This window comes from Perca flavescens, chromosome 15 (genome assembly GCF_004354835.1).
Source record: "Perca flavescens isolate YP-PL-M2 chromosome 15, PFLA_1.0, whole genome shotgun sequence".
Lineage (NCBI taxonomy): Eukaryota > Metazoa > Chordata > Actinopteri > Perciformes > Percidae > Perca > Perca flavescens.
Window position 1 is genome coordinate 8,695,984 of NC_041345.1, and position 24,849 is coordinate 8,720,832.

Genomic DNA, 24,849 nt, shown 5'->3' on the forward strand with positions numbered 1-24,849 from the left:
TTGGTAAATCATCTTGTTGGCTTTAGATAGGTAAACAACATCTCATGTCTCCTAAAATTATTTTTGATCAAATTGCTGTTTTTCATGTGAATAAAGCTTATGTACAATATTATTAGACCAAACATCGATTTTTAAACTAAAAAAATTCAGAGCAGAAAATTCAACTTTTGAAGAAAATTCAGCTGTATTTCTACATAATCACTTAAATCAGGTAAATTAATGTTAAAAGATTTCTAAAAGTCTAATTCAGTCTGTCTTGTGGGAGAACAGACAATGATGTATCAGTGATTGAAACCTCCAAATATTTCAACTAGGGCTGTAAAAATTAACGCCATGATAAAGAGTTAACGCAAATGTTTTTAACACCACTAGTTGTTTTTGATGTAGGATTAATGCATGCGCGTTTTGTGATTTGGGCCTCGGGACGCTCTTTAGTTTTGGGAAACCAGGAAGTGATGTACAGTAATGTTGTGGGTGGCTAGCAGAAACAAGCCTTGAGCAGAAATGGATAAAGAAAAGAGTTTTGAATGGCAAGTTCAGTTTCAAAGCCCTTCCAGATGGTTCTCTTGACAAGACTAGGGGTAGTGGTGGAATTGTGGAAGTTGGTTCTCTGACAAACACATTTTAGATTGTTACTGTAACAGTGAGCTGGTGTTGAAACCATTAGTGGTCTGAGGGCTCCTCCTCTGGTGGCTTCATGTTACAAGTGTTCAGGCTCTGAGGGGTTTTTGTTCAGGTCTACTGATGGTTTGTGTTACTGTGGCTCTCTGGCACAGTAATACACAGCAGTGTCTTCAGGCTGCACATTCTGTCCATTTAGAGTCACTGTCTTGCTGGAAGAGTCCAAGCTGATACTGAACTTGTTCTTCAGTGAATCTTTGAAGCGTGTCGTGGATCCAACTGCTGCCATTCCAATCCACTCCAGTCCTTTCCCTGCAGGCTGTCTGATCCAAGCTGTGTAGTAGCTACTAACAGAATAAGAGACCTGACAGGTGATGGTCAGACGTTGACCTGGCTGCACAGTCACAGAGGCTGGCTGGGTCAACTGTTCACACTTCACACCTGTGGAGAAAACATGTTGAGTATTGAATCAGTGTAATAACAGTGAACAGTGTGCTGTGATCATACTGTCAGTGTCTCTGCCTCAGTGAGACTCACAGGATCCAGCAGCCAGCAGCAGCAGCAGAGCTACAGAGAACATGGTTGCTATTGAAGGTGATCTGATGGGAGCTTCTCTTCTTCTGCTGCAACTGACAGCATGATATCAAGTCTTTATAGCAGACTGTGAGGAAGTTCACTTTGCATAGAGAAGGACACTGACAGGCTATAAAAGAAGGATGGACTGTCCTGTCACAAGTAAAGTTTTAAATTGTGTTATGAAATATATTTTTGACACATGAAAGTAAATGTAGTTCTTATTACAAACCTAAAACAAACTTAAATTCCATTTGTTTTTAATCACAAATTGCCTAACACAAGTCAAACATGTCAGACAAATAGTTTTATATTTACAACAGAATCAACAGATTAACAGAATAGTTATTGTCTGCTTTAACTTTATATGGGGGATCTGCAATAATTGATGTTGAACTAAAGCTTACTCTGTGAATGAGAACACAAGAAATCAAAGATTTGACTTGTTTTGACATGTTGAGTTTTTGTACAGCGTTGCTCCTTCCTGTGTCACTGTGGCTCTCGAGCACAATAATAAACAGCAGAATCTTCAGTCTTCAGACTGTTCATCTGCAGATACACCTGCTGTCTGCTGTTGTCTCTGGAGATGGTAAACCGGCCTTGGACTGACTGAGAGTAGTAGATGCTGCCACTGCCACTGCTGATGTAAGCGATCCATTCCAGTCCTTTTCCAGCAGCCTGTCTGATCCAAGCGCTATCAATATTACCACCAAACCCAGAATATGTACAGGTCAGTCTGTGGGATTCTCCAGGTCTTTTAACCACTGGTTCAGACTCAGTCAGTGTTTGACCCTCAGTACCTACAGACATTTAAACAGCTCATTAGTTACTGTAATGCAGCCATGTTGTCTTTGTACCAGGAGGTTTGTCAGAAAATCATCTATTGTTCTTACCTGCCCAGTTAAATGACAGGATGAGAAAAACAACCAAATAATCAGGTCTGATCATTGTTAAAGCCAGTTGTCTCTGTCCAGTCTACAGTGTGTATGTCAGTGATTTAGTGTCTGTCCTTCACTCTGCAACACATATGTAGAGATGGAAGAGATCAGAGATTTGCATTGACTCCTCCTCCTATAAGAGAAACACAACACATATCTGGGGGGAAAGAAATCATAACTTTACATAGTGATTATGATTTTCTCAATAAGGAAGATAGATTTATTTAGACTCAGATTAGATGTATTTATATACTTTGCTCAGCAGCATTTGCTGGCCATCCATATTCTGGATATATCATTCATAAATGTCCAAATATATTCTCAACCCCTGCTGTTCAAAATCAAAAAAAAGGAACATTATTACAATTTTTTTTGTAGGAAAGCAAATTTCAATTGTAACAAAAAGCCATATCATTTAATCACTGTAGCATACTGGGAAAACAAACTATAGAGTTTTGAGAATTACATTTTTTTTAAGTATGCCCGTTTTGGGCTGTACATCATCGTGCCCCGCCCCCCACTGAATGATTTCTTTCAAAGATTTGAGAGTGGTGGTAGTACAAGGGCCTCCACCAAGTGGGACTGTGTAATATCTTTTAGGCGCACCACTTTTGGACACACTGTTTTGTTAGTAAAGGGAAATAAATATTGGAATAGCCTTCCCTCCACAATAAGGGACCGTCCCACATACATCAATTTTAAAACTTGTTTAAAATTCTGGCTTTTAGAAAACCAAAGATGCACTCACTTTTAACTTTTAACTGCCTCACACGTTTCACTATGTGTAACAATGTATGTTCTGTTGTATTTTGTCTTGACTATTGTTAGTGTTTGTCTTGCCTCTCAAACTATGAGGGTGTTGTATGCTTGTTACTGTTTTCATGTTTTTAATTTTATGTATCTGCCTATGTACAATAGATGAAAATTAGCTATGGTGCTAACTCTAGCATATCTACATTGTGTACTTGTACTGATGTCCATTAATATGCACTGTCCCTATCTAAATAAACTATTAAAATGAAATAAAAATAACACTAAAAAACAGGAAGTCACAAACCACAACATCAGCTGTTGCTTCCATTGTGGTCATGAATTTGTGTGTGTGTGCTTAGAGACACTGTCATATTTTCCTTAGTATCATCTGACGTCTTATCTTCTACTGCCACCTGTAGGTTCTTGGGAAATAATTTGGTTTTTGTCAAGCTTCTCTGCTTCCTTTAACCAGTGTCTTTCTCTGGCACAGTAATACACAGCAGAGTCCTCTGGCTTTAAGTTGGACAGTCTCAGATACACCATGCTGTTGCTGTCATCTCTACTGATTTCTACACGGCCCTGCACACTGCTGGCATAAGTGTTTCTGCTTGAAGTAGAGTATCCGCTCCCTATCCATTCCATTCCTTCTCCTGCAGGTTGTCTGATCCAGCTCATAACACAGCAGCTAAATGTGAAGCCAGATCCCCTGCAGGAGAGACTGAGAGTCTCCCCAGGCTTTTTCACTACTGAACTGGAAGGAATGGACTCCATACTCTGACCTGTACAACCTGATGAGATGAAAGGAGAGAAAAACCACAGAAGAAAGTGAGACAGTCATCTGGGAAGTTTTCTGGTGTCACTGACTGACCATCAGTCCATGTTGTCTGAGAAAAGATAAAACAGCAAGAAGCAGGAGAACTCACAGGGCAGAGAGAGAGTAACCAGCAGAAGAGTGAGTGTGTTCATCATCCTGAGGCTGGAGATGTGACATCTGATGCTCCACACAAAGTACAAGAGCAGTCAGCAGGACAGAAGTACACTGCACAGACTCAAGATTTGCATCAGAACATAATGGGGAGGGAGTGGCTCCTGAACCAGCACTCTGTGTGATTTGTACAATAATAAATATATTTGTAGAATTTATTATTCTTTCATTTTTTTATTATAATTGCTTTTCCTTCTATGCTATATACAATATCACATCCAGAAACATGATCACTTTTTTGTAGTGTTTTATCATATAACCAAAAAGTAAAAAAAATTAAGGATTATCTGTAAGGTTTACGTTAAATGAACACACAAATGAATGATGTAATGTAAAATGTATGGTTGAGTCACATGGGTGCTGGGTATTTTTGCAGGACTGTTGATGGTTTGCATCTCTGTAGAGCTATTTTTAGGAAAGAACTTATATATATTATAATATATTGAATTTATTTTCTAATTTCAATAATCTTTTTACAAATGCAGGCTCTGAGTCATGATAAACTGTCCCAACATGCTGACAAATACAGTTTTTTATTAATGACATATCTTTCATTATAAATTGTCAATCATGCTTCAGTGCTTCTCACACAGAGATCAGTGTTATTCAGTTTTTATACAGCTTAGTAGTGTTGTGTGTCACTGTGGCTCTCGTGCACAATAATAAACTGCAGAGTCTTCTTGTTTCAGACTCTTAACCTCTAAGTGCACACGATTTTGAGAAGTGTCTTTGGTGATGGAAAACTGGCCTTGGACACTTTGGGCAAATATTGTGCCAGTTCCGCTATCGATGCGTCCGATCCATTCCAGTCCTTTCCCTGGTTTCTGACGAATCCAGTGCAGCCAAGCTAGAGACAGTCCGTCCACCTTACAGGACAGAGTGACAGGTTGTCCAGCTCTGCTCACCACTGGCTCTGAGGAGGTGAGGGACTGGCCCTGAGCAGCTGGAAGAGACAGAGTTTAGATTACAGGGAGCCAGCCGACATCCAAAGCTCCTTTTCTCCTCCTTCGCTCAACACCGACTTCACTCACCTGAAATGAGAGCCAAGAGGAGGACACTCTGTACAACTGTCATGGTGGGAACTTGACTCAGTCTTCAACTGCAGAGGCTGTTATGGGGATTATATATTGTGTTGATAGAATGGGTGGGGATTATGCTTCAGTGTGAATTTACATTTTAGCAGTGGAAGATACAGAGAGAGAGAGAGAGAGGTTTTTCGAAACAGACTGAGATACATTAAATATGTTCATTGGTTCTCTTATTTTCAGTGTGTTTGGACAGTTTTTCAACTGTGTGCATTTCTAAGAGGGTAAGATTGTGTGGTGTGTAGTTCAATGTATACAGTACAAGCTGTAATGTCAGTCTAAGACGTTAATTTAAAAGGTTATTGTTCACCTAAGTGAGGTGGATTACTGCTAATAGAGAAAACAATCTGAAAACAATCTGCCTTATTGCAGTATTACTACAGTATCCATTCAGCTTCCAACCCAATGACTTACATACACAAGAATAAACAGCAGCTCCTTCGGTCTTCTAACTGTTTATATTGAAATTGATTTGAAATGATGAAATGGAGAACTATACAACTAAATGAATACATTAAGAATCAGTCACTGCTGATCCAGCACCTAAATGTTGTATTTTTGTTGGGATGAAGCAAGCTCTCAAAGGGTCTGAGTATAAAATTGTAGTTTTGAGTGGCAGTCAGTCAAAATCAAAGAGATAAGCAGAACTAAGTGTTTCCATATAGAGGACAGAGAAACTTGAGACTGAAGCATTCTAGGGTTTTATGAAAGAAAATGTAACATTATTTGTCACTCCTGCTTTAGATGCCACATGGCTGAAATGTGTATGTAGTATTTATTTTATTCATAACGGGACAAGGATTGTTTTGCTGTCTTTGGCTGTTTTGTAAGGAAGTGATAATTGATAGATAGATAGATAGATAGATAGATAGATAGATAGATAGATAGATAGATAGATAGATAGATAGATACTTTATTCATCCCGAGGGAAATTTTATGTTCACCTGCCCAGCAGAGAGTTAAAAGCAGCAGTCCTGTCCTATAGTCCATCATGTTAAACTGTGTGTCCACTGTTCTCTGTCCTCCTCTCTGCACTCAGATAAGTAGAGGTGAAGATATCTGAGTTTTGCATCGACTCCTCCTCGCAGGGAGGAAACATCTGGACTGGAATCAAAATCTTCTTTGATGAAACTAGAATACGTTTTTTTTGACTAGGAAGTGTCCACATTAGTTATAAATGCTATTTTAAAATGAGTAACTAGGTTATCAACTTTACCACAACAATAATAAAAAGCATAATTCATATCATCTGATTGACTGAAGCAGTGGTGCCCATCACACCTGGATGTGGCATTGTGATGGTTTATGGTCATTTCAGGGCAGAGAAGTTTGTAACAGATTATCATTCGGAGGAGAACATCTATATCTGGAGCATTAGGCGCTGAAAACATTTAAATAAAAACAATCTGCTTTACTTCCCTGTCTTTGTTCCTGTATATGGACGTCGCTGGGATAAGTGTTAAAGCCAGTCCTTGTCTGCCCTCTAGAGTTTCAAAACAGGAATGTTAGCTACTTTTACTATCTTCCACTATCTTTAATGTGACTATTATCACCACTGTTCATCACACCCCCAACCGGCCCCGTCAGACACCGCCTACCAAGAGTCTGGGTCTGCCGAGGTTTCTTCCTAAAAGGGAGTTTTTCCTCGCCACTGCTTTTCCATAGCTACTGCTAATGCTTGCTCTTGAGGGAATTACTGTAATTGTTGGGGCTTTGTAAATTATAGTGTGGTCTAGACCCACTCTATCTGTAAAGTGTCTGGAGATAACTCTGTTATGATTTGATACTATAAATAAAATTGAATTGAATTGAAATTGAATTTTAAACAGAGAAACATAACTCACTTGTGAAACCCAAAGAAAGGTTTGTTAGTGAAGATCTGTGCTTTTTCCATGCTTACCTTCCTTCCACCCAATGCATGATGGGATACTCTCAAGCACCAACATGACAGTGAATGAAAAGCAGAAGATGCATTGTTGTAACTGATGTTTAGAGGACTAGAATTACTAAAAATACTTTATTTTTCGTCATTACAGCTCAGAATGTTATTTTTTTACCTTTTATATATTTGAAAACGAAACAAATGTATTTCCATCTATATCAGTTTTCAACAAAAATCATTCCACCCATCATTTGTTTCTAACTTATTTTCATACATTACATTCATTTTGCACCTTAAGAAGGAGTTAATTCTGAAGCATCAAAAGGTGTGAATATTTACTATCATCTTGTAAAGGTTAACCTTCAAAGATTAAGAATGTGAGACAGTTGTACTCTATAAGTCCAGTAAGAATGAGCACAAACAACTCCAGTTTCTCTGGCTCTCGAGCACAATAACAAACAGCAACTTTAGCCTTCAGACTTTTCCGCTAAGTTCAGACAAACAGTATTAAAACAAGTCAGTCAGATTAGTCAGAGTCAAATGGCAACAAGGTTTTGATTTGTTAAATATCTACATGCTTCCTTTTTATGGCTGAAAAATGATTTAATTCCAGGATTTTGTGTAAATTTGGTATGAATAAGAAAATCATTTCATAAAAAAACTTGTTTACAATCGGAAAATCATGTGGAAGCTTTTTAATTTTAAATGTTACCAAAATGTTGATTTTTGCATGATCTTCATGCAGGTACTTGAAGTGGACACAGTTTCACCGCACTAATATGTAGAAATTGTCGACAGTATGGCAAAACAATTGATAGTGAGTCAACTGAATGTTCCCATTGTGATTGTAAATAGAGGAAGTAGTTTTTGTATGACTCTCCTATTATCGTCTCTCACTGTGTCTCTTCTGGCACAGTAATACACTGCTGTGTCCTCGGTCTTCAGACTGTTCATCTGCAGATAGAGTTTACTGCTGGAGTCATCTCTGGAGATGGTGAATCTCCCCTGGACTGACTGGGAGTAAATGATAGGAGAACTAGATGTGCCTATATAAGCGATCCACTCCAGTCCTTTTCCAGGAGCCTGTCTGACCCAGCTCATAGCGTAGCTGCTGAGTGTGAATCCAGATGTTGTACAGGTCAATCTGTGAGATTCTCCAGGTCTTTTAATCGCTGGTTCAGATTCTGTCAGAGTCTGACCATCAACACCTGTCAAGAGGATGAAAAACATCAAGTGAAATAAGCTGATGACATGAATAAAAGCTATGTTAAATTAAGATCAGTGAAAATCTTCACCTGCCCAGCAGAGAGTTAAAAGCAGCAGTCCTGTCCTATAGTCCATCATGTTAAACTGTGTGTCCACTGTTCTCTGTCCTCCTCTCTGCACTCAGATAAGTAGAGGTGAAGATATCTGAGTTTTGCATTGACTCCTCCTTTTTTGGCTTTCTCCTAACTGTATTTTGTTTTTTAACGAATCATCTCACCGTATCTCATTTTGACTTTGTTTCACATTTTCAACCTGACTTTTTTTACTGTAAGTCACTTTGTAACATTTGAACATTCCATTATGTAATAATGTAATATGAATAATATAAATGGGTTTAAGTTTATGTATAAGGTAAATCACCTCATCGGCTTGAGATTGGGAAACAACATCTCATGTCTCCTAAAGTCATTTTTGATCAAATTGCTGTTTTTCATGTAAATAAAGATTATGTACAAAATATTTAACCAAACATCGATTTTTAAACTAGTAAAATTCAGAGCAAAAAATTCAACTTTTGAAGAAATTCAGCTGCATTTATTTTTTATTATTTAAATAAGGTAAATTATTGTTAAACGATTTCGAAAGTCTAATTCAGTCTGTCTTGTGGGAGTAGAGACAATGATGTATCAGTGATTGAAACCTCCAAATATTTAAACTAGGGTTGCCAAAATTAACACCATAATAAAGAGTTAACGCAAACGCTTTAACACCACTAGTTGTTTTTGATGTAGGATTAATGTACGCACATTTTGGGATATGGGCTTCGGGACGCACTTTAAGTTTGGGAAACCAGGAAGCGATGCACAGTAATGTTGTGGGTGGCTAGCAGAAACAAGCCTTGAGCAGAAATGGATAAAGAAAAGAGTTTTGAATGGCAAGTTCAGTTTCAAAGCCCTTCCAGATGGTTCTCTTGACAAGACTAGGGGTAGTGGTGGAATTGTGGAAATTGGTTCTCTGACAAACACATTTTGGATTGTTAACGAAAAGAAATAACAATGTTATGAAAGAGAAACTGACATTTTGAGGATTCATTCATACTGTACTGTAGATAAATCACCATTTAAAAAAAAAAAATTTAAAGACTGTTTCATCCTTTAGTGTAACAGTGAGCTGGTGTTGAAACCATTAGTGGTCTGAGGGCTCCTCCTCTGGTGGCTTCATGTTACAAGTGTTCAGGCTCTGAGGGGTTTTTGTTCAGGTCTACTGATGAGTCACTGGGAGAGTCTTAATTCGATGCTGAACTTGTTCTTCAGTGAATCTTTGTAGTTTGGTGGATGCAACACCACCATGTACAATCACTCCAGTCCTTTCCCTGCATGCTGTCTGATCCAAGCTGTGTAGTAGCTGCTACCTGAATTTATTTTTTCATATATTTGCTTACTGACTGTATTTGGTGCAAACATAAAAACATTGACAGCAGCCACAATCATGTGAATAGTAATATATTTTGCAGTTTTTAATAAAAGACTTTTAATGGTTTCAGTGTTTGCAGATGTTTAAAGAACAGACATACAGAGAAACTTGGAGCCTTTTAGAGGAAAACAGCTGCTCAGGAAGTGAAACATGACAAAATGTAAAAAACAAATAAAAAAATGATTGTATTTCATCCATTTACAAGTTACTCTTCTGTAATAAACATCATATTTTACCTTATTTGTGTGGTCATGTCAGAAATAAATTCATATATCAAATATCATGCAGCATGATTTTAACTTTTTTTTATTCAGAATTCTTAAAAGCCAGTCATACAACAATCATACTCAAATGTCTGTGTTGTCTCATTTTGAATGACTTGACCTGAGGACATTAGTCATGTGAGACAGTGCAGAGTTTATCAGCCCAGGGAGGATGAGGAAAGACAAGAAATGTTTCTTACTGCAGGAGTTGAAGTAGTTTAATTTAAGCAACCAGATCATTGTGACATTTTTGGCACTTTTACCAACAAGTGATCTTTATTGTGTTTTTGTGTTTTTAATGTTGAGTAATAATATTTCACAGGAAAATGGGACATTATATAATGAAGAGACAATGGGTAATTTGTTATCTAAAAATTATACTTAATGTAAAATTTAGTGTTGAAAAAAGTAGTAATATTAAAAATATAATGTACAAAATATATGATATAAATATTACATTTATATCATCTTCATTATTTGGCTTCATCAGCCCAGTAAGAATACTGTAGGATTTTGTACAGCTGCTCAACCAACTCCAGTCACTGTGGGTCTCGAGCACAATAATAAACAGCAGAATCTTCAGTCTTCAGACTGTTCATCTGCAGATACAGCTGCTGTCTGTTGTCGTCTCTGGAGATGGTAAACCGGCCTTGGACTGACTGAGAGTAGAAGATGTAAGTACTGTAGATACTCGTAATCCACTCCAGTCCTTTTCCAGGAGCCTGTCTGATCCAGGCCATATAGTAGCCGCTGATTGTTAATCCAGATGCTGTACAGGTCAATCTGTGGGATTCTCCAGGTCTTCTCATCACTGGTTCAGATTCTGTCAGAGTCTGACCATCAACACCTGTCATGATATAAAATCACATGAATTTAGTTGTTACACAATTCAAAACTATGTTTAATTAAGATCAGTGAAAATCTTCACCTGCCCAGCAGAGAGTTAAAAGCAGCAGTCCTGTCCTATAGTCCATCATGTTAAACTGTGTGTCCACTGTTCTCTGTCCTCCTCTCTGCACTCAGATAAGTAGAGGTGGAAGATATCTGAGTTTTGCATCGACTCCTCCTTTTTGATTGAACAGTGTTTTTTGTTCAATCTCTCCTCAAAACATATTTTCATGTTACAGCTTTCTCCTTAACGTAATTTCGGTTATTCTTACGGTAAGAATAATCTTACTGTATCTTGGAATTCAGATTCTACTTACATTTTTAACATAATGTCATTATTATCCATGTTTTACTGTTATTCACTCTGTAATATTTGAACACATGTATTTACTTGGCAGATGTTTTTTTGTTAAATGCAACAAATAATTAAGAATAATGTAATAGTGTTACTGTTTATATATAAAAGATATCAAGATCATTATCATTAGAAAAATGTGTTTTCGTTCATTAAATCACCTTGTATGCTTGGTTTGAGATCGACAAACATTATCTTACGTGTCCTTTTTTTTTTACAAATTTTGACTCCTGGTAATAAGAAAAGGGTTTCATGCATTTGCTCCAGGAAAACTCTGATATCCAACACGTTTCAGTTGTGTGCATTTAACAATGTAAACATGTAATTCAGTTTTTGTTGTGGGAGAAAAGACAATGATCAGTGATTGAAACCCCAAAGTATTTAAAGTCAAGAAAGAGGGCAGGCTGTGTGCTGGTGTTGAAACTATTAGTGGTCTGAGGGCTCCTCCTCTGGTGGCTTCATGTTACAAGTGTTCAGGCTCTGAGGGGTTTTTGTTCAGGTCTACTGATGGTTTGTGTTACTGTGGCTCTCTGGCACAGTAATACACAGCAGTGTCTTCAGGCTGCACATTCTGTCCATTTAGAGTCACTGAGTTGCTGGAAGTCTCTAAGTCGATACTGAACTTGTTTTTCAGGGAATCTTTGTAGTATGAAGCTCCAGTATATTTCATTCCAATCCACTCCAGTCCTTTCCCTGCAGGCTGTCTGATCCAAGCTGTGTGATAGCTACTAACAGAATAAGAGACCTGACAGGTGATGGTCAGACGTTGACCTGGCTGCACAGTCACAGAGGCTGGCTGGGTCAACTGTTCACACTTCACACCTGTGGAGGAAAACATGTTGAGTATTGAATCAGTGTAATAACAGTGAACAGTGTGCTGTGATCATACTGTCAGTGTCTCTGCCTCAGTGAGACTCACAGGATCCAGCAGCCAGCAGCAGCAGCAGAGCTACAGAGAACATGGTTGCTATTGAAGGTGATCTGATGGGAGCTTCTCTTCTTCTGCTGCAACTGACAGCATGATATCAAGTCTTTATAGCAGACTGTGAGGAAGTTCACTTTGCATAGAGAAGGACACTGACAGGCTATAAAAGAAGGATGGACTGTCCTGTCACAAGTAGTCAAAGACTGGACTTATGTTATGAAAATGTATTCTGACACATGAAAGAAATTGTATTTATTATCACAGTAAACTTAACACAAAGTTACATTCATGTTTAATAATTCTTCACAAAACTTGAAATTCTGTTAAACTCAGATTAACAATATTCACTTTGCATAGTGAAGGACACTGACAGGCTATAAAAGAAGGATGGACTGTTCTGTAACACGTAGTCAAGACTATTATGACCATTTTTTTTTATTAAAGGAAAGAAAATGTAATACAGACACATATTTGAAGTATATTGCATTGGCATTTTTTACTTACGTGATTCAAGGTGAGCATTGATCTTTAATTGTTATTTGGCACCACAAAAAAGTTTGTATTTCTGTATTTATTCATGTATATTTGTCTTGGGCATTTATTGTTCAATGCACTAATTGGCTGTTCGTTATGTACATCTGTGTCATCCACATATATATGTTGAGATATTCTATTGTTTTCATAATCTAAGTATTGTGAGCATCTGAAAGCCCAATAAATTATACTTGGGAAACATTGCGTCATTTTGATCATTCAAATGTGTATGAATGACAACAAGTGCTACCCAGTTTACACACTGTGTTAAACAGTGTGTGATTATTATTTCTCACAATATGTTAAATTGAATGTTCATATTCTTTACAAACCTTATAACAGAGAAAAAAATATCCCCAAAATTATCTGCTGCTGTCATTGTGTGCCTCTTTGTTTTATACTCGTACTGCCATTATTATATTTTAGGTCTCCTACTGCCTCCTGTTGGTCTTTGTAAAAAACAAATACATTCTTTAAGGTTTTTGTATAGCTCCTCTGGTAACTTTTTTTGTAATTTAAATTTTTCATTTGTGCTCCTCTAGTAACTTTAACCAGTGTGTGTATCTGGCACAGTAATACACAGCAGTGTCTTCAGGCTGCACATTCTGTCCATTTAGAGTCACTGTCTTGCTGGAAGTCTCTCAGTCGATACTGAACTTGTTCTTCAGTGAATCTTTGTAGTATGAAGCGCCTGTATATTTCATTCCAATCCACTCCAGTCCTTTCCCTGCAGGCTGTCTGATCCAAGCTGTGTAGTAGCTGCTGAGAGAATAAGAGACCTGACAGGTGATGGTCAGACGTTGACCTGGCTGCACAGTCACAGAGGCTGGCTGGGTCAACTGTTCACACTTCACACCTGTTAAAAAAGAAAATGTTTTGTAACAAATGATCAAGTTATACAGCAAAAGAAGAACTGTTGACTTTAACAAATCCAGAGAGACTCACATCCAGCTGCCAACAGCAGCAGCAGAGCTCCAGAGAACATGGTTTATGTTGAAACTGACGTGCTGTGAACTCCACTGACAGCCTGATGTGATGTTTTTATAGCTGAGAAACAAGGAAGGTCACTGAGTTTGCATAAAATCAAACATTTGAAGCATCAATGTTGGTCTAACTGGAGTCAATAGAATAGTTTGTTCAGTGTTGTTATTTCTGCAGAGTGAAGTCATTTTTGATTTCTTCATATCTAGATAACAGATAACTTTATTGCATTAAACTGTCAATATTGTCTCCACTTATTATCTAGACTTTCATTTGTGTTAATACACACCAATAATTCCTTAATGACTATATTATTATTCTATCTTCAAACATTACTAATATTTTTAATGTAAAATAGTTATCTCAATACACAATAGTAAATTAATTCTAAACAATAACATTAAATGCTGTCATCATCATCTCCACTTTCAGTTGTTTTCTCTTAGAAATAATTTTAATGAAATTACAGTATGTGATGGAAAGAGTGACATATTCTTATTTACCTATTGATTTTATTACAGAGCTATATTAATTAATTATAATTTTAGAGTTGGAGTATCAGTCAGTTAAGATCAATGAGAACAGCAGATCTGATTTTCTCCTTTTAGTAACAGAGGAGAGAGAAACTAGACACTGACTGTCCTCTAGTGATTTTATAAAAGAAACAGTAACATTATTTTTCATTCTCATAGATTCCACATCATATCATTTACAGACAGAAGTGTGTCTTACTTTGTAGAAATGTAAGGTATTTGTAGAAGTTTAATTTTCACAACCAGATTGTTGGGCTGTCTTTGGACCTTTGGACCTGTATCAATGAGTAATCTTTATTGTGTTTTTAATGTGTTTTCAAGTTTGTGTATAATGCAGGGAGTATTATTAATTTATAATAAAAACATATATGTGAACAACATTACAGGATATAAAACAACTTAACAACCTGAAAACAACAAAAATTTAATATAAAATGTTTATATATATACATTTTATGAAAAATATTTCAAATGTGTGCACTACCAGCCTGAAAGAATGACTACTGTAGGATTTTGTACAGCTGCTCAACCAACTCCAGTCACTGTGGCTCTCGAGCACAATAATAAACAGCAGAATCTTCAGTCTTCAGACTGTTCATCTGCAGATACAGCTGCTCTCTGCTGTTGTCTCTGGAGACGGTAAACCGGCCTTGGACTGACTGAGAGTAGTAGAGGTTGCCACTGGTATGAGTTATTGTAGCAACCCACTCCAGTCCTTTTCCAGGAGCCTGTCTGATCCAGGCCATCCAGTTGCCACTGAATGACAATCCAGATGTTGTACAGGTCAATCTGTGGGATTCTCCAGGTCTTTTAACCGCTGGTTCAGATTCTGTCAGAGTCTGACCATCAACACCTGTCAAATAAAGAAAATAATCAGTTGCTTTTAATTTTGGTAATGTTTTAAAGACAACTTCAAATTAAGATCAGTGAAACTCTTCACCTGCCCAGCAGAGAGTTAAAAGCAGCAGTCCTGTCCTATAGTCCATCATGTTAAACTGTGTGTCCACTGTTCTCTGTCCTCCTCTCTGCACTCAGATAAGTAGAGGTGAAGATATCTGAGTTTTGCATTGACTCCTCCTTTTTTGGCTTTCTCCTAACTGTATTTTGTTTTTTAACGAATCATCTCACCGTATCTCATTTTGACTTTGTTTCACATTTTCAACCTGACTTTTTTTACTGTAAGTCACTTTGTAACATTTGAACATTCCATTATGTAATAATGTAATATGAATAATATAAATTGGTTTAAGTTTATGTATAAGGTAAATCACCTCATCGGCTTGAGATAGGGAAACAAAATCTCATGTCTCCTAAAGTCATTTTTGATCATATAGCTGTTTTTCATGTAAATAAAGATTATGTACAATAATATTTAACCAAACATCAATTTTTAAACTAGTAAAATTCAGAGCAAAAAATTCAACTTTTGAAGAAATTCTGCTGCATTTATTTTTAATTATTTAAATAAGGTAAATTATTATTTAAACTAGGGCTGTCAAAATTAACACCATAATAAAGAGTTAACGCAAACGCTTTAACACCACTTGTTGTTTTAGATGTAGGATTAATGTACGCACATTTTGGGATTTGGGCTTCGGGACGCACTTTAATTTTGGGAAACCAGGAAGTGATGTACAGTAATGTTGTGGGTGGCTAGCAGAAACAAGCCTTGAGCAGAAATGGATAAAGAAAAGAGTTTTGAATGGCAAGTTCAGTTTCAAAGCCCTTCCAGATGGTTCTCTTGACAAGACTAGGGGTAGTGGTGGAATTGTGGAAATTGGTTCTCTGACAAACACATTTTGGATTGTTAACGAAAAGAAATAACAATGTTATGAAAGAGAAACTGACATTTTGAGGATTCATTCATACTGTACTGTAGATAAATCACCATTTAAAAAAAAAATGCTAAAGACTGTTTCATCCTTTAGTGTACCAGCGAGCTGGTGTTGAAACCATTAGTGGTCTGAGGGCTCCTCCTCTGGTGGCTTCATGTTACAAGTGTTCAGGCTCTGAGGGGTTTTTGTTCAGGTCTACTGATGAGTCACTGGGAGAGTCTTAATTCGATACTGAACTTGTTCTTCAGTGAATCTTTGTAGTTTGGTGGATGCAACACCACCATGTACAATCACTCCAGTCCTTTCCCTGCATGCTGTCTGATCCAAGCTGTGTAGTAGCTGCTACCTGCATTTATTTTTTCATATATTTGCTTACTGACTGTATTTGCTTCAAACATCAATACATTGACAGCAGCCAGAATCATGTGAATAGTAATATATTTTGCAGTTTTTAATAAAAGACTTGTAATGGTTTCAGTGTTTGCGACTAAATGCAAAAAACTAAATCCTTTAACAAAAGATTAAAACTATTGTAAGGTTTAGAAGTGGAGTTAATTCATATTTGAAAGTTGTTAGGCACAGAATTTAATATAATTTATATTTGAGTTAATTTACTAGAAATGTATTTACAATGTTTAGTCAGTTAATCATTTACATATTTATGTTACACAATTATTAGTTACATATTTACATGTTTACATATTTAACACAATTAGAATATTCTGTTGAATCTGCCGCTCTGATTCCATCACGTTTACCTCAGTCTAAGTTCTCGCTTCTGATTGGTTAGTGGAGTCACGTGAAAGGTCCGAACAAGGTAGTGTTGTTGTTGTGAGTAGTGGTCAGTAAAGTACTGCTTGAAAAAGTTATCTGTCTCCATCCTGTTTATTCTCATAAAGAGTGATCCACCACCACATACCGAACCCTCACGTTAGACTGTTGTAGTTCATCCATTTACAAGTTAAAGTTAAAGTAAAAAACAACACGTTTTACCTTCATATGTGTGTGGTTATGTCAGAAATAAAATCATATATCAAATATCATGCAGCATGATTTTTAATTGTTTTAATTCAGAATTCTTAAAAGCCAGTCATACAACAATAATACTCAAATGTCTGTGTTGTCTCATTTTGAATGACTTGACCTGAGGACATCAGTCATGTGAGACAGTGCAGAGTTTATCAGCCCAGGGAGGATGAGGAAAGACAAGAAATGTTTCTTACTGCAGGAGTTGAAGTAGTTTACTTTAAGCAACCAGATTGTTGTGATGTTTTTGGCACTTTTACCAACAAGTGATCTTTATTGTGTTTTCTGTGTTTAATGTTGAGTAATAATATTTCACAGGAAAATGGGACATTATATAATGAAGAGACAAAGGGTAATTTGTTATCTAAAAATTATATTTAATGTAAAATTTAGTGTTGAAAAAAGTAGTAATATTAAAAATATAATGTATAAAATATATGATATAAATATTACATTCATATATCATCTTCATTATTTGGCTTCATCAGCCCAGTAAGAATACTGTAGGATTTTTGTACAGCTGCTCAACCAACTCCAGTCACTGTGGGTCTCGAGCACAATAATAAACAGCAGAATCTTCAGTCTTCAGACTGTTCATCTGCAGATACAGCTGCTGTCTGCTGTCGTCTCTGGAGACGGTAAACCGGCCTTGGACTGACTGAGAGTAGAAGATGTTAGTACTGTAGATACTCGTAATCCACTCCAGTCCTTTTCCAGGAGCCTGTCTGACCCAGGCCATATAGTAGCCGCTGATTGTTAATCCAGATGCTGTACAGGTCAATCTGTGGGATTCTCCAGGTCTTCTCATCACTGGTTCAGATTCTGTCAGAGTCTGACCATCAACACCTGTCGTGATATAAAAAGAAATCACATGAATTTAGTTGTTACACAATTCAAAACTATGTTTACTTAAGATCAGTGAAAATCTTCACCTGCCCAGCAGAGAGTTAAAAGCAGCAGTCCTGTCCTATAGTCCATCATGTTAAACTGTGTGTCCACTGTTCTCTGTCCTCCTCTCTGCACTCAGATAAGTAGAGGTGAAGATATCTGAGTTTTGCATCGACTCCTCCTCACAGGGAGGAAACATCCGGACTGGAGATATTTAATGAAACTGGGAAATTAATGTGCAAGAATCTTAATTTGTGTAACATGTTTATCGCTATTAACACTATAGCCACATGTATTCTAATAATACACAAATTAAATCTGTTTTTCTCAAGGTTTATTCAAATTAGTTAAATTATGTTTAATCTTGGTATCAGGGCTCTGTTTCTCATTGGTCTCTGTGAGCAGAATGGGCAGCACATGAGAGCATTCACAATAATATAAATAATTGGTTTCTGATCACCAACATCTAGTATCATTTATTACAACTGCTTTGTATTGATCTCACTGTGTCATACTATTATACCATTCATGGTTAGTACTTATGAATAAGACTTTGGCAATTTAGATAATGGTTTGACAAATGAAAGAACTATGTCTATTACTGTAGAGAATGTAACATCAATATGTATTCGTGAGTTTAAAATATATGGAACTTTTATGTGGCTATATCAAAGTGCTTTTCAGGTGGTGAGAAAACTCAGGTGTCATTACAGTAAGATCACATTGTTGTTTGTTGTCTGTGGAGGTTTTTGTGCAGCTGCTCCACTGTCTTCAGTCACTGTGTCATCTCGAGCACAGAAGTAAACAGCAGAATCTGCTGCTGTCAGGCTCTGGACCTCGAGGTACTGAGTGCTGCTGGGAACATCTTCAGTCATGATGAAACGGCTTTGAAAGGAGCTGCCATAGCTAGCAGAGTTTGAACCTGTGTTCATCCACCCAATCCACTCCAGAGCTTCTCCTGGTCTCTGTCCTATCCAGTGAATATTCTTGCTTGTCATGCTATAACCAGATATGATACATGACATCTTCACTGTCTCTCCAGGTCTTTTCACCTCAGAGGAAGACTGGTCATGTTTGATCTCACTCCAAACTCCTGTAAGGAAAGAGATTGTGATAATCATCCAACAAACTTGTAAATCACAGGTTGGACATTTACTAAAGAAGTAAAGCAGAATTATTTTTTTCTCACCATGAATAGTAACTATAATTAACACACTCCAGATAATGGTATTTTCCATTCTGGGAGAAACAATCGTCGTTCAGTGCTCTGATCTGAGTGTTTCAGAAATATATCAAACCGTCCCAGTTTTCTGGTACAAGTTTCTGATGGTGTGTTTATAAGAGAGGAAGCATTTGCATAGACCTCCCTCTACAGGTTTAAAATGGGAACATGTCACACAGATACATTTCCATAAGTAGAGTATCTCTACATCAGCAGAGGAAGCTGTGAAATATGAAACTGATTTCTGGACCGATAGAAGATAATGGGAAATAAAATACAATCTTATACAATGTTCGTTAGCTCACGATGTAGCAGTTTAGAGCTTTTTCATCTAGGCCAAATACCAGAAGGGACATTTACATCCTATTTGTGAAGATATATAGCTGCTGCTTAAAATTATTATATTATTTTCTATCCCTTTGCATTGGACAGGAAAAAATAACTCCATAACCGTTAATGTTTATTAACGCTGCAAAGAGTGCTGTCTTTATTTATGTTCACATTTAGAAAATGTGTGTGTTGTTGAGTCATGCTGGTTGCTGGGTATTTGTGCAGGTCTGTTGGTGGTTTGTATCACTGTGGGGTAACGTACACAGTAATACACAGCTGTGTCCTCAGGCTGCATATTCTGTCCTTTTAGAGTCACTGTTAGAGCAGAAGTGTCTCTGCTGTAGCTGAACTTGTTCTTCAGAGCATCATTTTGATGAAGGCTACCTCCACCCCACTGATGGGAAATCCAGTCCATTGGTTTTCCTTCACTCTGTCTGATCCAACCTGTTGCATAGCTGTCATCAGTCAGAGAATAACCAGAGACCTGACAGCTGATGGTCAGAGACTGTCCAGGCTGCACAACCATTGAGTCTGTCTGGATGAGATCAATACTGTTCACACCTGTGGAAACACAAATCAACATTATCTCCATCATTCATCTGACTATTCAGGGTTTCTAATGTGTGTATTAGAGTGAATCCACTGAAAGCTCCTCACAGGATCCAGCAGCCAGCAGCAGTATCAGAGCTACAGAGAACATGTTGATGTTGAAGCTGAACTGATGTCAGCTCTTCTGTCTCTCACTGACACACACACTTCACTTCTTTATGAGGCTACACACAAGGAGGCTGATTTACATACTGATGATAGTAAATCAGCTGACTAAAGTATATTTGAATAACTCAAAATTAAGATATAATGTTCAGGTGTTCTCACATAAAGAGAAGGTGAAACCTGAATCTCTGACAAACATATGTTTGATTGTTAATGAAAAGTAAATAATGTTATGATGGAAGAGAAGCGATTCATTTAAATCACTGAATTTATTCCATCACTTGAATAATTCAAAATGAAGATGTTCAGGTCTTCATCTCACACAAAGAAAAGGTGGAACTTGAATCTCTGACAAATACATGTTAGAAAGTTAATGAAAATAATTTTATTTTGTAGTTTGACTAATTAACATTACAATGATGTTTCCTAAAGACTATTCCGTTACTGATGCAGTTATGATTTAAATAATTATTAAATTGAATTAAGAACCATTTGGTTTGTGTAAGTTTCTCTCCTTGCTGTAACAGTGAGCTGGTGTTGAAACCATTAGTGGTCTGAGGGCTCCTCCTCTGGTGGCTTCATGTTAGTGTTCAGGCTCTGAGGGGTTTTTGTTCAGGTCTACTGATGGTTTGTGTTCAGTGGCGTAACAAGCCAACACCGGGCCCTTAAGCAGGATTATCAAGGCGGGCCCCCCCCTACTACAGCACGTGATGATGGCGCAATGTCCACGAGTAGGCTACCATGAATAGGACAGGATAGGATCATAGAGACACAGCATATAAGAGATGAGATGATTGATTGATTGATTGATTGATGACTTTAGAGTGAAAAATCGTTAAAGCATACAGTGATGTTAAAATGTCTACAGGTTGGCAGGACGATCTGAAATGCTTTGCACGGTCTTTCGCTGTACGTTTTGTTGATAAATGTGAGATGTTAGAGTGACACACGTGAAGAGAACGGTCTCTGAAACAAGGAAATTAATTTGACCCGTTCTCACCAGGTTCTCACTCCTGCTTGTTCAATGGCCAAATGCGATAGGGGGCCTCGGCTGTCAATCAATATCTTCCAGTCACGCGTGCCCCTGATTGGTCCGGGCCCGTAAGCACCGCTTACCCTGCTTACCGATAGTTACGCGTCTGTTTGTGTTAAGGCTGTTTTTGGTTCTGCGGAGGCTCCACGCAGAGCTTTTGACATAGCTTACATAAGTGGCCTGATGTCTATACTTGTGCGCTGGTGTGTGCGTCGAGCCGGCATGTGTGTGTGTGTGTGTGGGGAGTGTGTTGTAGAGCGAGGGAGAAGTGAGAGAGTGACGGCGATTAGCTTCGGAGCGAGTAGCGACTGTAGAGTCATAGTGAGAGAAACAAAGTGTCTCCCCTGTGTCTTCTGACCAAGATGGGAAATCTGTAGCAGGAAGAGTTAACCCTCTCCTTGATTTCACGTTTATTATGGAGAAGGAGAACCAGGAAATGAGTCGGGGGAAATGCAACGCTACCAAGCCATGGCCGAGCGATGTGCGCCGCTGCGACGTATATTTAAATTTTTCGAGAGGTGCGCGTCAGACTACGGTGTACGGTCCAGCGTAGACACAGAGGGGTCTGTGGAGGTCTGCGGAGCTACGACGTCAGTTTTACGCATGACTATAAAATGGCCTATATACACAGCAGTGTCTTCAGGCTGCATTATGTCTATTTAGAGTCACTGTCTTGCTGGAAGAGTCAAAGTTAATACTGAACTTGTTCTTCAGTGAATCTTTGTAGTATGCTGTGTATCCAACACAGCCACGTTCAATCCACTCCAGTCCTTTCCCTGCAGGCTGTCTGATCCAAGCTGTTTAGTAGGCTAGCTGCTAACAGAATAAGAGACCTGACAGGTGATGGTCAGACGTTGACCTGGCTGCAAAGTCACAGAGGCTGGCTGGGTCAACAGGACACTGACAGACTATAAAAGAAGGATGGACTGTCCTGTCACAGGTAAAGCTTTAAATTGTGTTATGAAATATATTTTTGACACATTACACTTAAAACAAACTCAGTTTCCATTTGTTTTTAATTACAAATTGTCTAACACAAGTCAAACATGTCAGACAAATAGATTAAAATTTACAACAGAACCAACAGATTAACAGAATATTTAACGTCTGCTTCAACTATATATGGGGGATCTGCAATAATTGATGATGTTGAACTGAACCTTATTATGTGAAAGAGAAAAGAAGAAAGTAAAGACTTGACTTGTTTTGACATTTTAAGTTTTTGTACAGTGTTGCCCCTTCCTGTGTCACTGTGGCTCTCGAGCACAATAATAAACAGCAGAATCTTCAGTCTTCAGACTGTTCATCTGCAGATACAGCTGCTGTCTGCTGTTGTCTCTGGAGATGGTAAACCGGCCTTGGACTGACTGAGAGTAGTAGATGCTGCTGCTAGCACTGTTGATGTAAGCGATCCATTCCAGTCCTTTTCCAGCAGCCTGTCTGATCCAGACCATGTGATAGCCGCCTAAATTAAACCCAGAGGCTGTACAGGTCAATCTATGGGATTCTCCAGGTCTTTTAATTGCTGGTTCAGATTCTGTCAGAGTCTGACCATCAACACCTGTCAAGAGGATAAAAAACATCAAGTGAAATAAGCTGATGACACCAAATAAAAGCTATTTTAAATCAAGATCAGTGAAAATCTTCACCTGCCCAGCAGAGAGTTAAAAGCAGCAGTCCTGTCCTATAGTCCATCATGTTAAACTGTGTGTCCACTGTTCTCTGTCCTCCTCTCTGCACTCAGATAAGTAGAGGTGAAGATATCTGAGTTTTGCATCGACTCCTCCTCACAGGGAGGAAACATCTGGACTGGAGATATTTAATGAAACTGATTCAGAGTCAACCCTCCAAGTCAGCTGTTTGACCTTTGTCTGACATGTTTTAATTTGTGTAAATGTTTCAGTATTAACACCACAACCACATTTATTCTAATAAAACACAAATTAACTTTGACACATTAAGCTACAAGGTTTATTCAAATGTGTTAAATCATAATTAACCTTGTTATCAAGGCTCTGTTTCTCATTAGTCATTCTGAGAACAATATGCAGCAAATGGAGTATTTACAATCATGTACAATTTCATTCTGATTAACAGCTAATATAATTTTTGACAATTACGTTTTTGTCATTTCACCATTACATACTATTATAACATTATGGTTTGTACTTGACTTTGGCAACTTAGTATTACAGTAGATGATGCTTTGACAATTATTGAAGAAACTCTGTCTAATACTGTAATTCAGGGGTGTCAAACTCAATTTCACTAGGGGCCACAGTGGAAAAAGAGAATCACACCAAGGGCCAGACATGGAGAGTTTATTAACATGCTTTTATTTCATCGAAAAAGTCAAATATCTTTGACTCAGTTATTGCATGTCTCATATAGTCTTCTTACTGACAGTTTGGTCCACATAAAGCCCTGAAAAAGTGAGCAAAAAAGTTCCAAAGACATCCTAGAATTTAGCAAATCGATCAAAAATGATTACATTTTCTAAGTAGGCTTCCACACAGCTGACTCACAACAAGCTCTTTCACAGCCAAAATATATGCAAACTCTCTGGTTCTGGGGGAATTTCTGAGTCTCAAAGTCAGCCAAATTCTGCTTTGAGTGTGGCGTCATTGCAAGTTGAAAAACAGTTTCCCATGTTTTTTTTTTAGGTGGGCCAAAATCTATTGTGAACCTAAATTGATATGCGGGCCGGATCAGAATGTGCAAGGGGCCGGATTTAGTCCGCGGGCCTTGAGTTTGACACATGTGCTCTGAGTGATTAAACATAATAAAGACAATATATATTTACTCATAAGTATAAAGTAAAATATATATAAATATTATGTAAACATATCAAAGTGCTTTGCAAACGGGGGGACTCAGATGTCATTAAGATCACATTGCTGTTTGTTGTCTGTGGAGGTTTTTGTGCAGCTGCTCCACTGTCTTCAGTCACTGTGTCTCTTCGAGCACAGAAGTAAACAGCAGAATCTGCTGCTGTCAGGCTCTGGACCTCGAGGTACTGAGTGCTGCTGGGAACATCTTGAGTAAAACTGAAACGGTTCTGAAAGGAGCTGGCATAGCTTGGAGTGTTTGTATTAGTGTTTATCCACCCAATCCACTCCAGACCTTCTCCTGGTCTCTGCCGTATCCAGTTGATACCGTAGCTTGTCATGCTATAACCAGAAGTGACACATGACATCTTCACCGTCTCTCCAGGTCTTTTCACCTGAGAGGAAGACTGGTCCAGTTTGATCTCACTCCAAACTCCTGTAAGGAAAGAAATAATCATCATCCATCACACTTGAAAATATTGAGCATTTAAAAAAACTAATTTTTACTTTGTAACTGCAAAAAATGATTTCCTCACCATTAATAGTGACTACAAAAAATAAACACCAGACAATCATATTTCAAACTCTGCAATGAACTGATGTCTGATCAAAGTCTTTCTGAGATGTATGAAACTGTCAGTTGTTCTGCCTCTAATGATTCTACAGATGCTGTTGGTGTGTTTATAAAGAAGGAAGAGTTTGCATAGGCCTCCCTCTACAGGTTTAAAAGGGAACATTATAGATGGACATTACCTGCTGCTGGTGATGTGTGATTATTTTAAGAACGGAACAATTAAGACTAAATGACGAAAAGAAACCTTGAAGGCCTGGAAACAAGGTATTTTACTGTAAACATCCTGCATACAATACATAAAAAATATACATAAATTACACATACAGGCAGAGCTTTACAATGTGAGTATTTCACTCACATTTGCCCCTAAAAATAAATGTGTAATCCAGAGATATCATTTATGA

The 24,849-nt window shown here is 37.8% G+C and overlaps 1 pseudogene and 11 gene segments (V, D, J or C); all 12 read right to left on the bottom strand.

The window, feature by feature from the left end:
* Nucleotides 1-742: 742 nt before the first annotated feature.
* On the bottom strand, nucleotides 743-1,303 carry LOC114569166 (Ig heavy chain V region XIG14-like). The segment is given in 2 exon segments: nucleotides 743-1,062; nucleotides 1,159-1,303. Coding segments are annotated over 2 exon segments (351 nt in total).
* A 380-nt stretch (nucleotides 1,304-1,683) lies between these two features.
* LOC114569363 (immunoglobulin heavy variable 3-48-like) lies at nucleotides 1,684-2,176 on the bottom strand (annotated as a pseudogene).
* A 2,332-nt stretch (nucleotides 2,177-4,508) lies between these two features.
* On the bottom strand, nucleotides 4,509-4,953 carry LOC114569364 (immunoglobulin heavy variable 1-24-like). The segment is given in 2 exon segments: nucleotides 4,509-4,813; nucleotides 4,902-4,953. Coding segments are annotated over 2 exon segments (348 nt in total).
* Nucleotides 4,954-7,659: 2,706 nt separating this feature from the next.
* LOC114569365 (immunoglobulin heavy variable 3-48-like) lies at nucleotides 7,660-8,246 on the bottom strand. The segment is given in 2 exon segments: nucleotides 7,660-8,045; nucleotides 8,133-8,246. Coding segments are annotated over 2 exon segments (435 nt in total).
* Nucleotides 8,247-10,308: 2,062 nt separating this feature from the next.
* On the bottom strand, nucleotides 10,309-10,830 carry LOC114569154 (immunoglobulin heavy variable 3-21-like). The segment is given in 2 exon segments: nucleotides 10,309-10,626; nucleotides 10,708-10,830. Coding segments are annotated over 2 exon segments (357 nt in total).
* A 630-nt stretch (nucleotides 10,831-11,460) lies between these two features.
* On the bottom strand, nucleotides 11,461-12,044 carry LOC114569170 (Ig heavy chain V region 5A-like). The segment is given in 2 exon segments: nucleotides 11,461-11,844; nucleotides 11,942-12,044. Coding segments are annotated over 2 exon segments (348 nt in total).
* A 1,063-nt stretch (nucleotides 12,045-13,107) lies between these two features.
* Nucleotides 13,108-13,515, bottom strand: LOC114569181 (Ig heavy chain V region 5A-like). The segment is given in 2 exon segments: nucleotides 13,108-13,337; nucleotides 13,427-13,515. Coding segments are annotated over 2 exon segments (255 nt in total).
* Nucleotides 13,516-14,476: 961 nt separating this feature from the next.
* Nucleotides 14,477-15,056, bottom strand: LOC114569133 (immunoglobulin heavy variable 3-30-3-like). The segment is given in 2 exon segments: nucleotides 14,477-14,848; nucleotides 14,936-15,056. Coding segments are annotated over 2 exon segments (363 nt in total).
* A 2,323-nt stretch (nucleotides 15,057-17,379) lies between these two features.
* LOC114569153 (immunoglobulin heavy variable 3-66-like) lies at nucleotides 17,380-17,931 on the bottom strand. The segment is given in 2 exon segments: nucleotides 17,380-17,702; nucleotides 17,789-17,931. Coding segments are annotated over 2 exon segments (357 nt in total).
* Nucleotides 17,932-18,451: 520 nt separating this feature from the next.
* Nucleotides 18,452-19,021, bottom strand: LOC114569366 (immunoglobulin heavy variable 1-3-like). The segment is given in 2 exon segments: nucleotides 18,452-18,837; nucleotides 18,934-19,021. Coding segments are annotated over 2 exon segments (435 nt in total).
* Nucleotides 19,022-19,453: 432 nt separating this feature from the next.
* On the bottom strand, nucleotides 19,454-19,996 carry LOC114569370 (Ig heavy chain V region MC101-like). The segment is given in 2 exon segments: nucleotides 19,454-19,857; nucleotides 19,954-19,996. Coding segments are annotated over 2 exon segments (447 nt in total).
* A 2,274-nt stretch (nucleotides 19,997-22,270) lies between these two features.
* On the bottom strand, nucleotides 22,271-22,851 carry LOC114569135 (immunoglobulin heavy variable 3-48-like). The segment is given in 2 exon segments: nucleotides 22,271-22,604; nucleotides 22,693-22,851. Coding segments are annotated over 2 exon segments (363 nt in total).
* Between the last annotated feature and the right edge of the window lie 1,998 nt (nucleotides 22,852-24,849).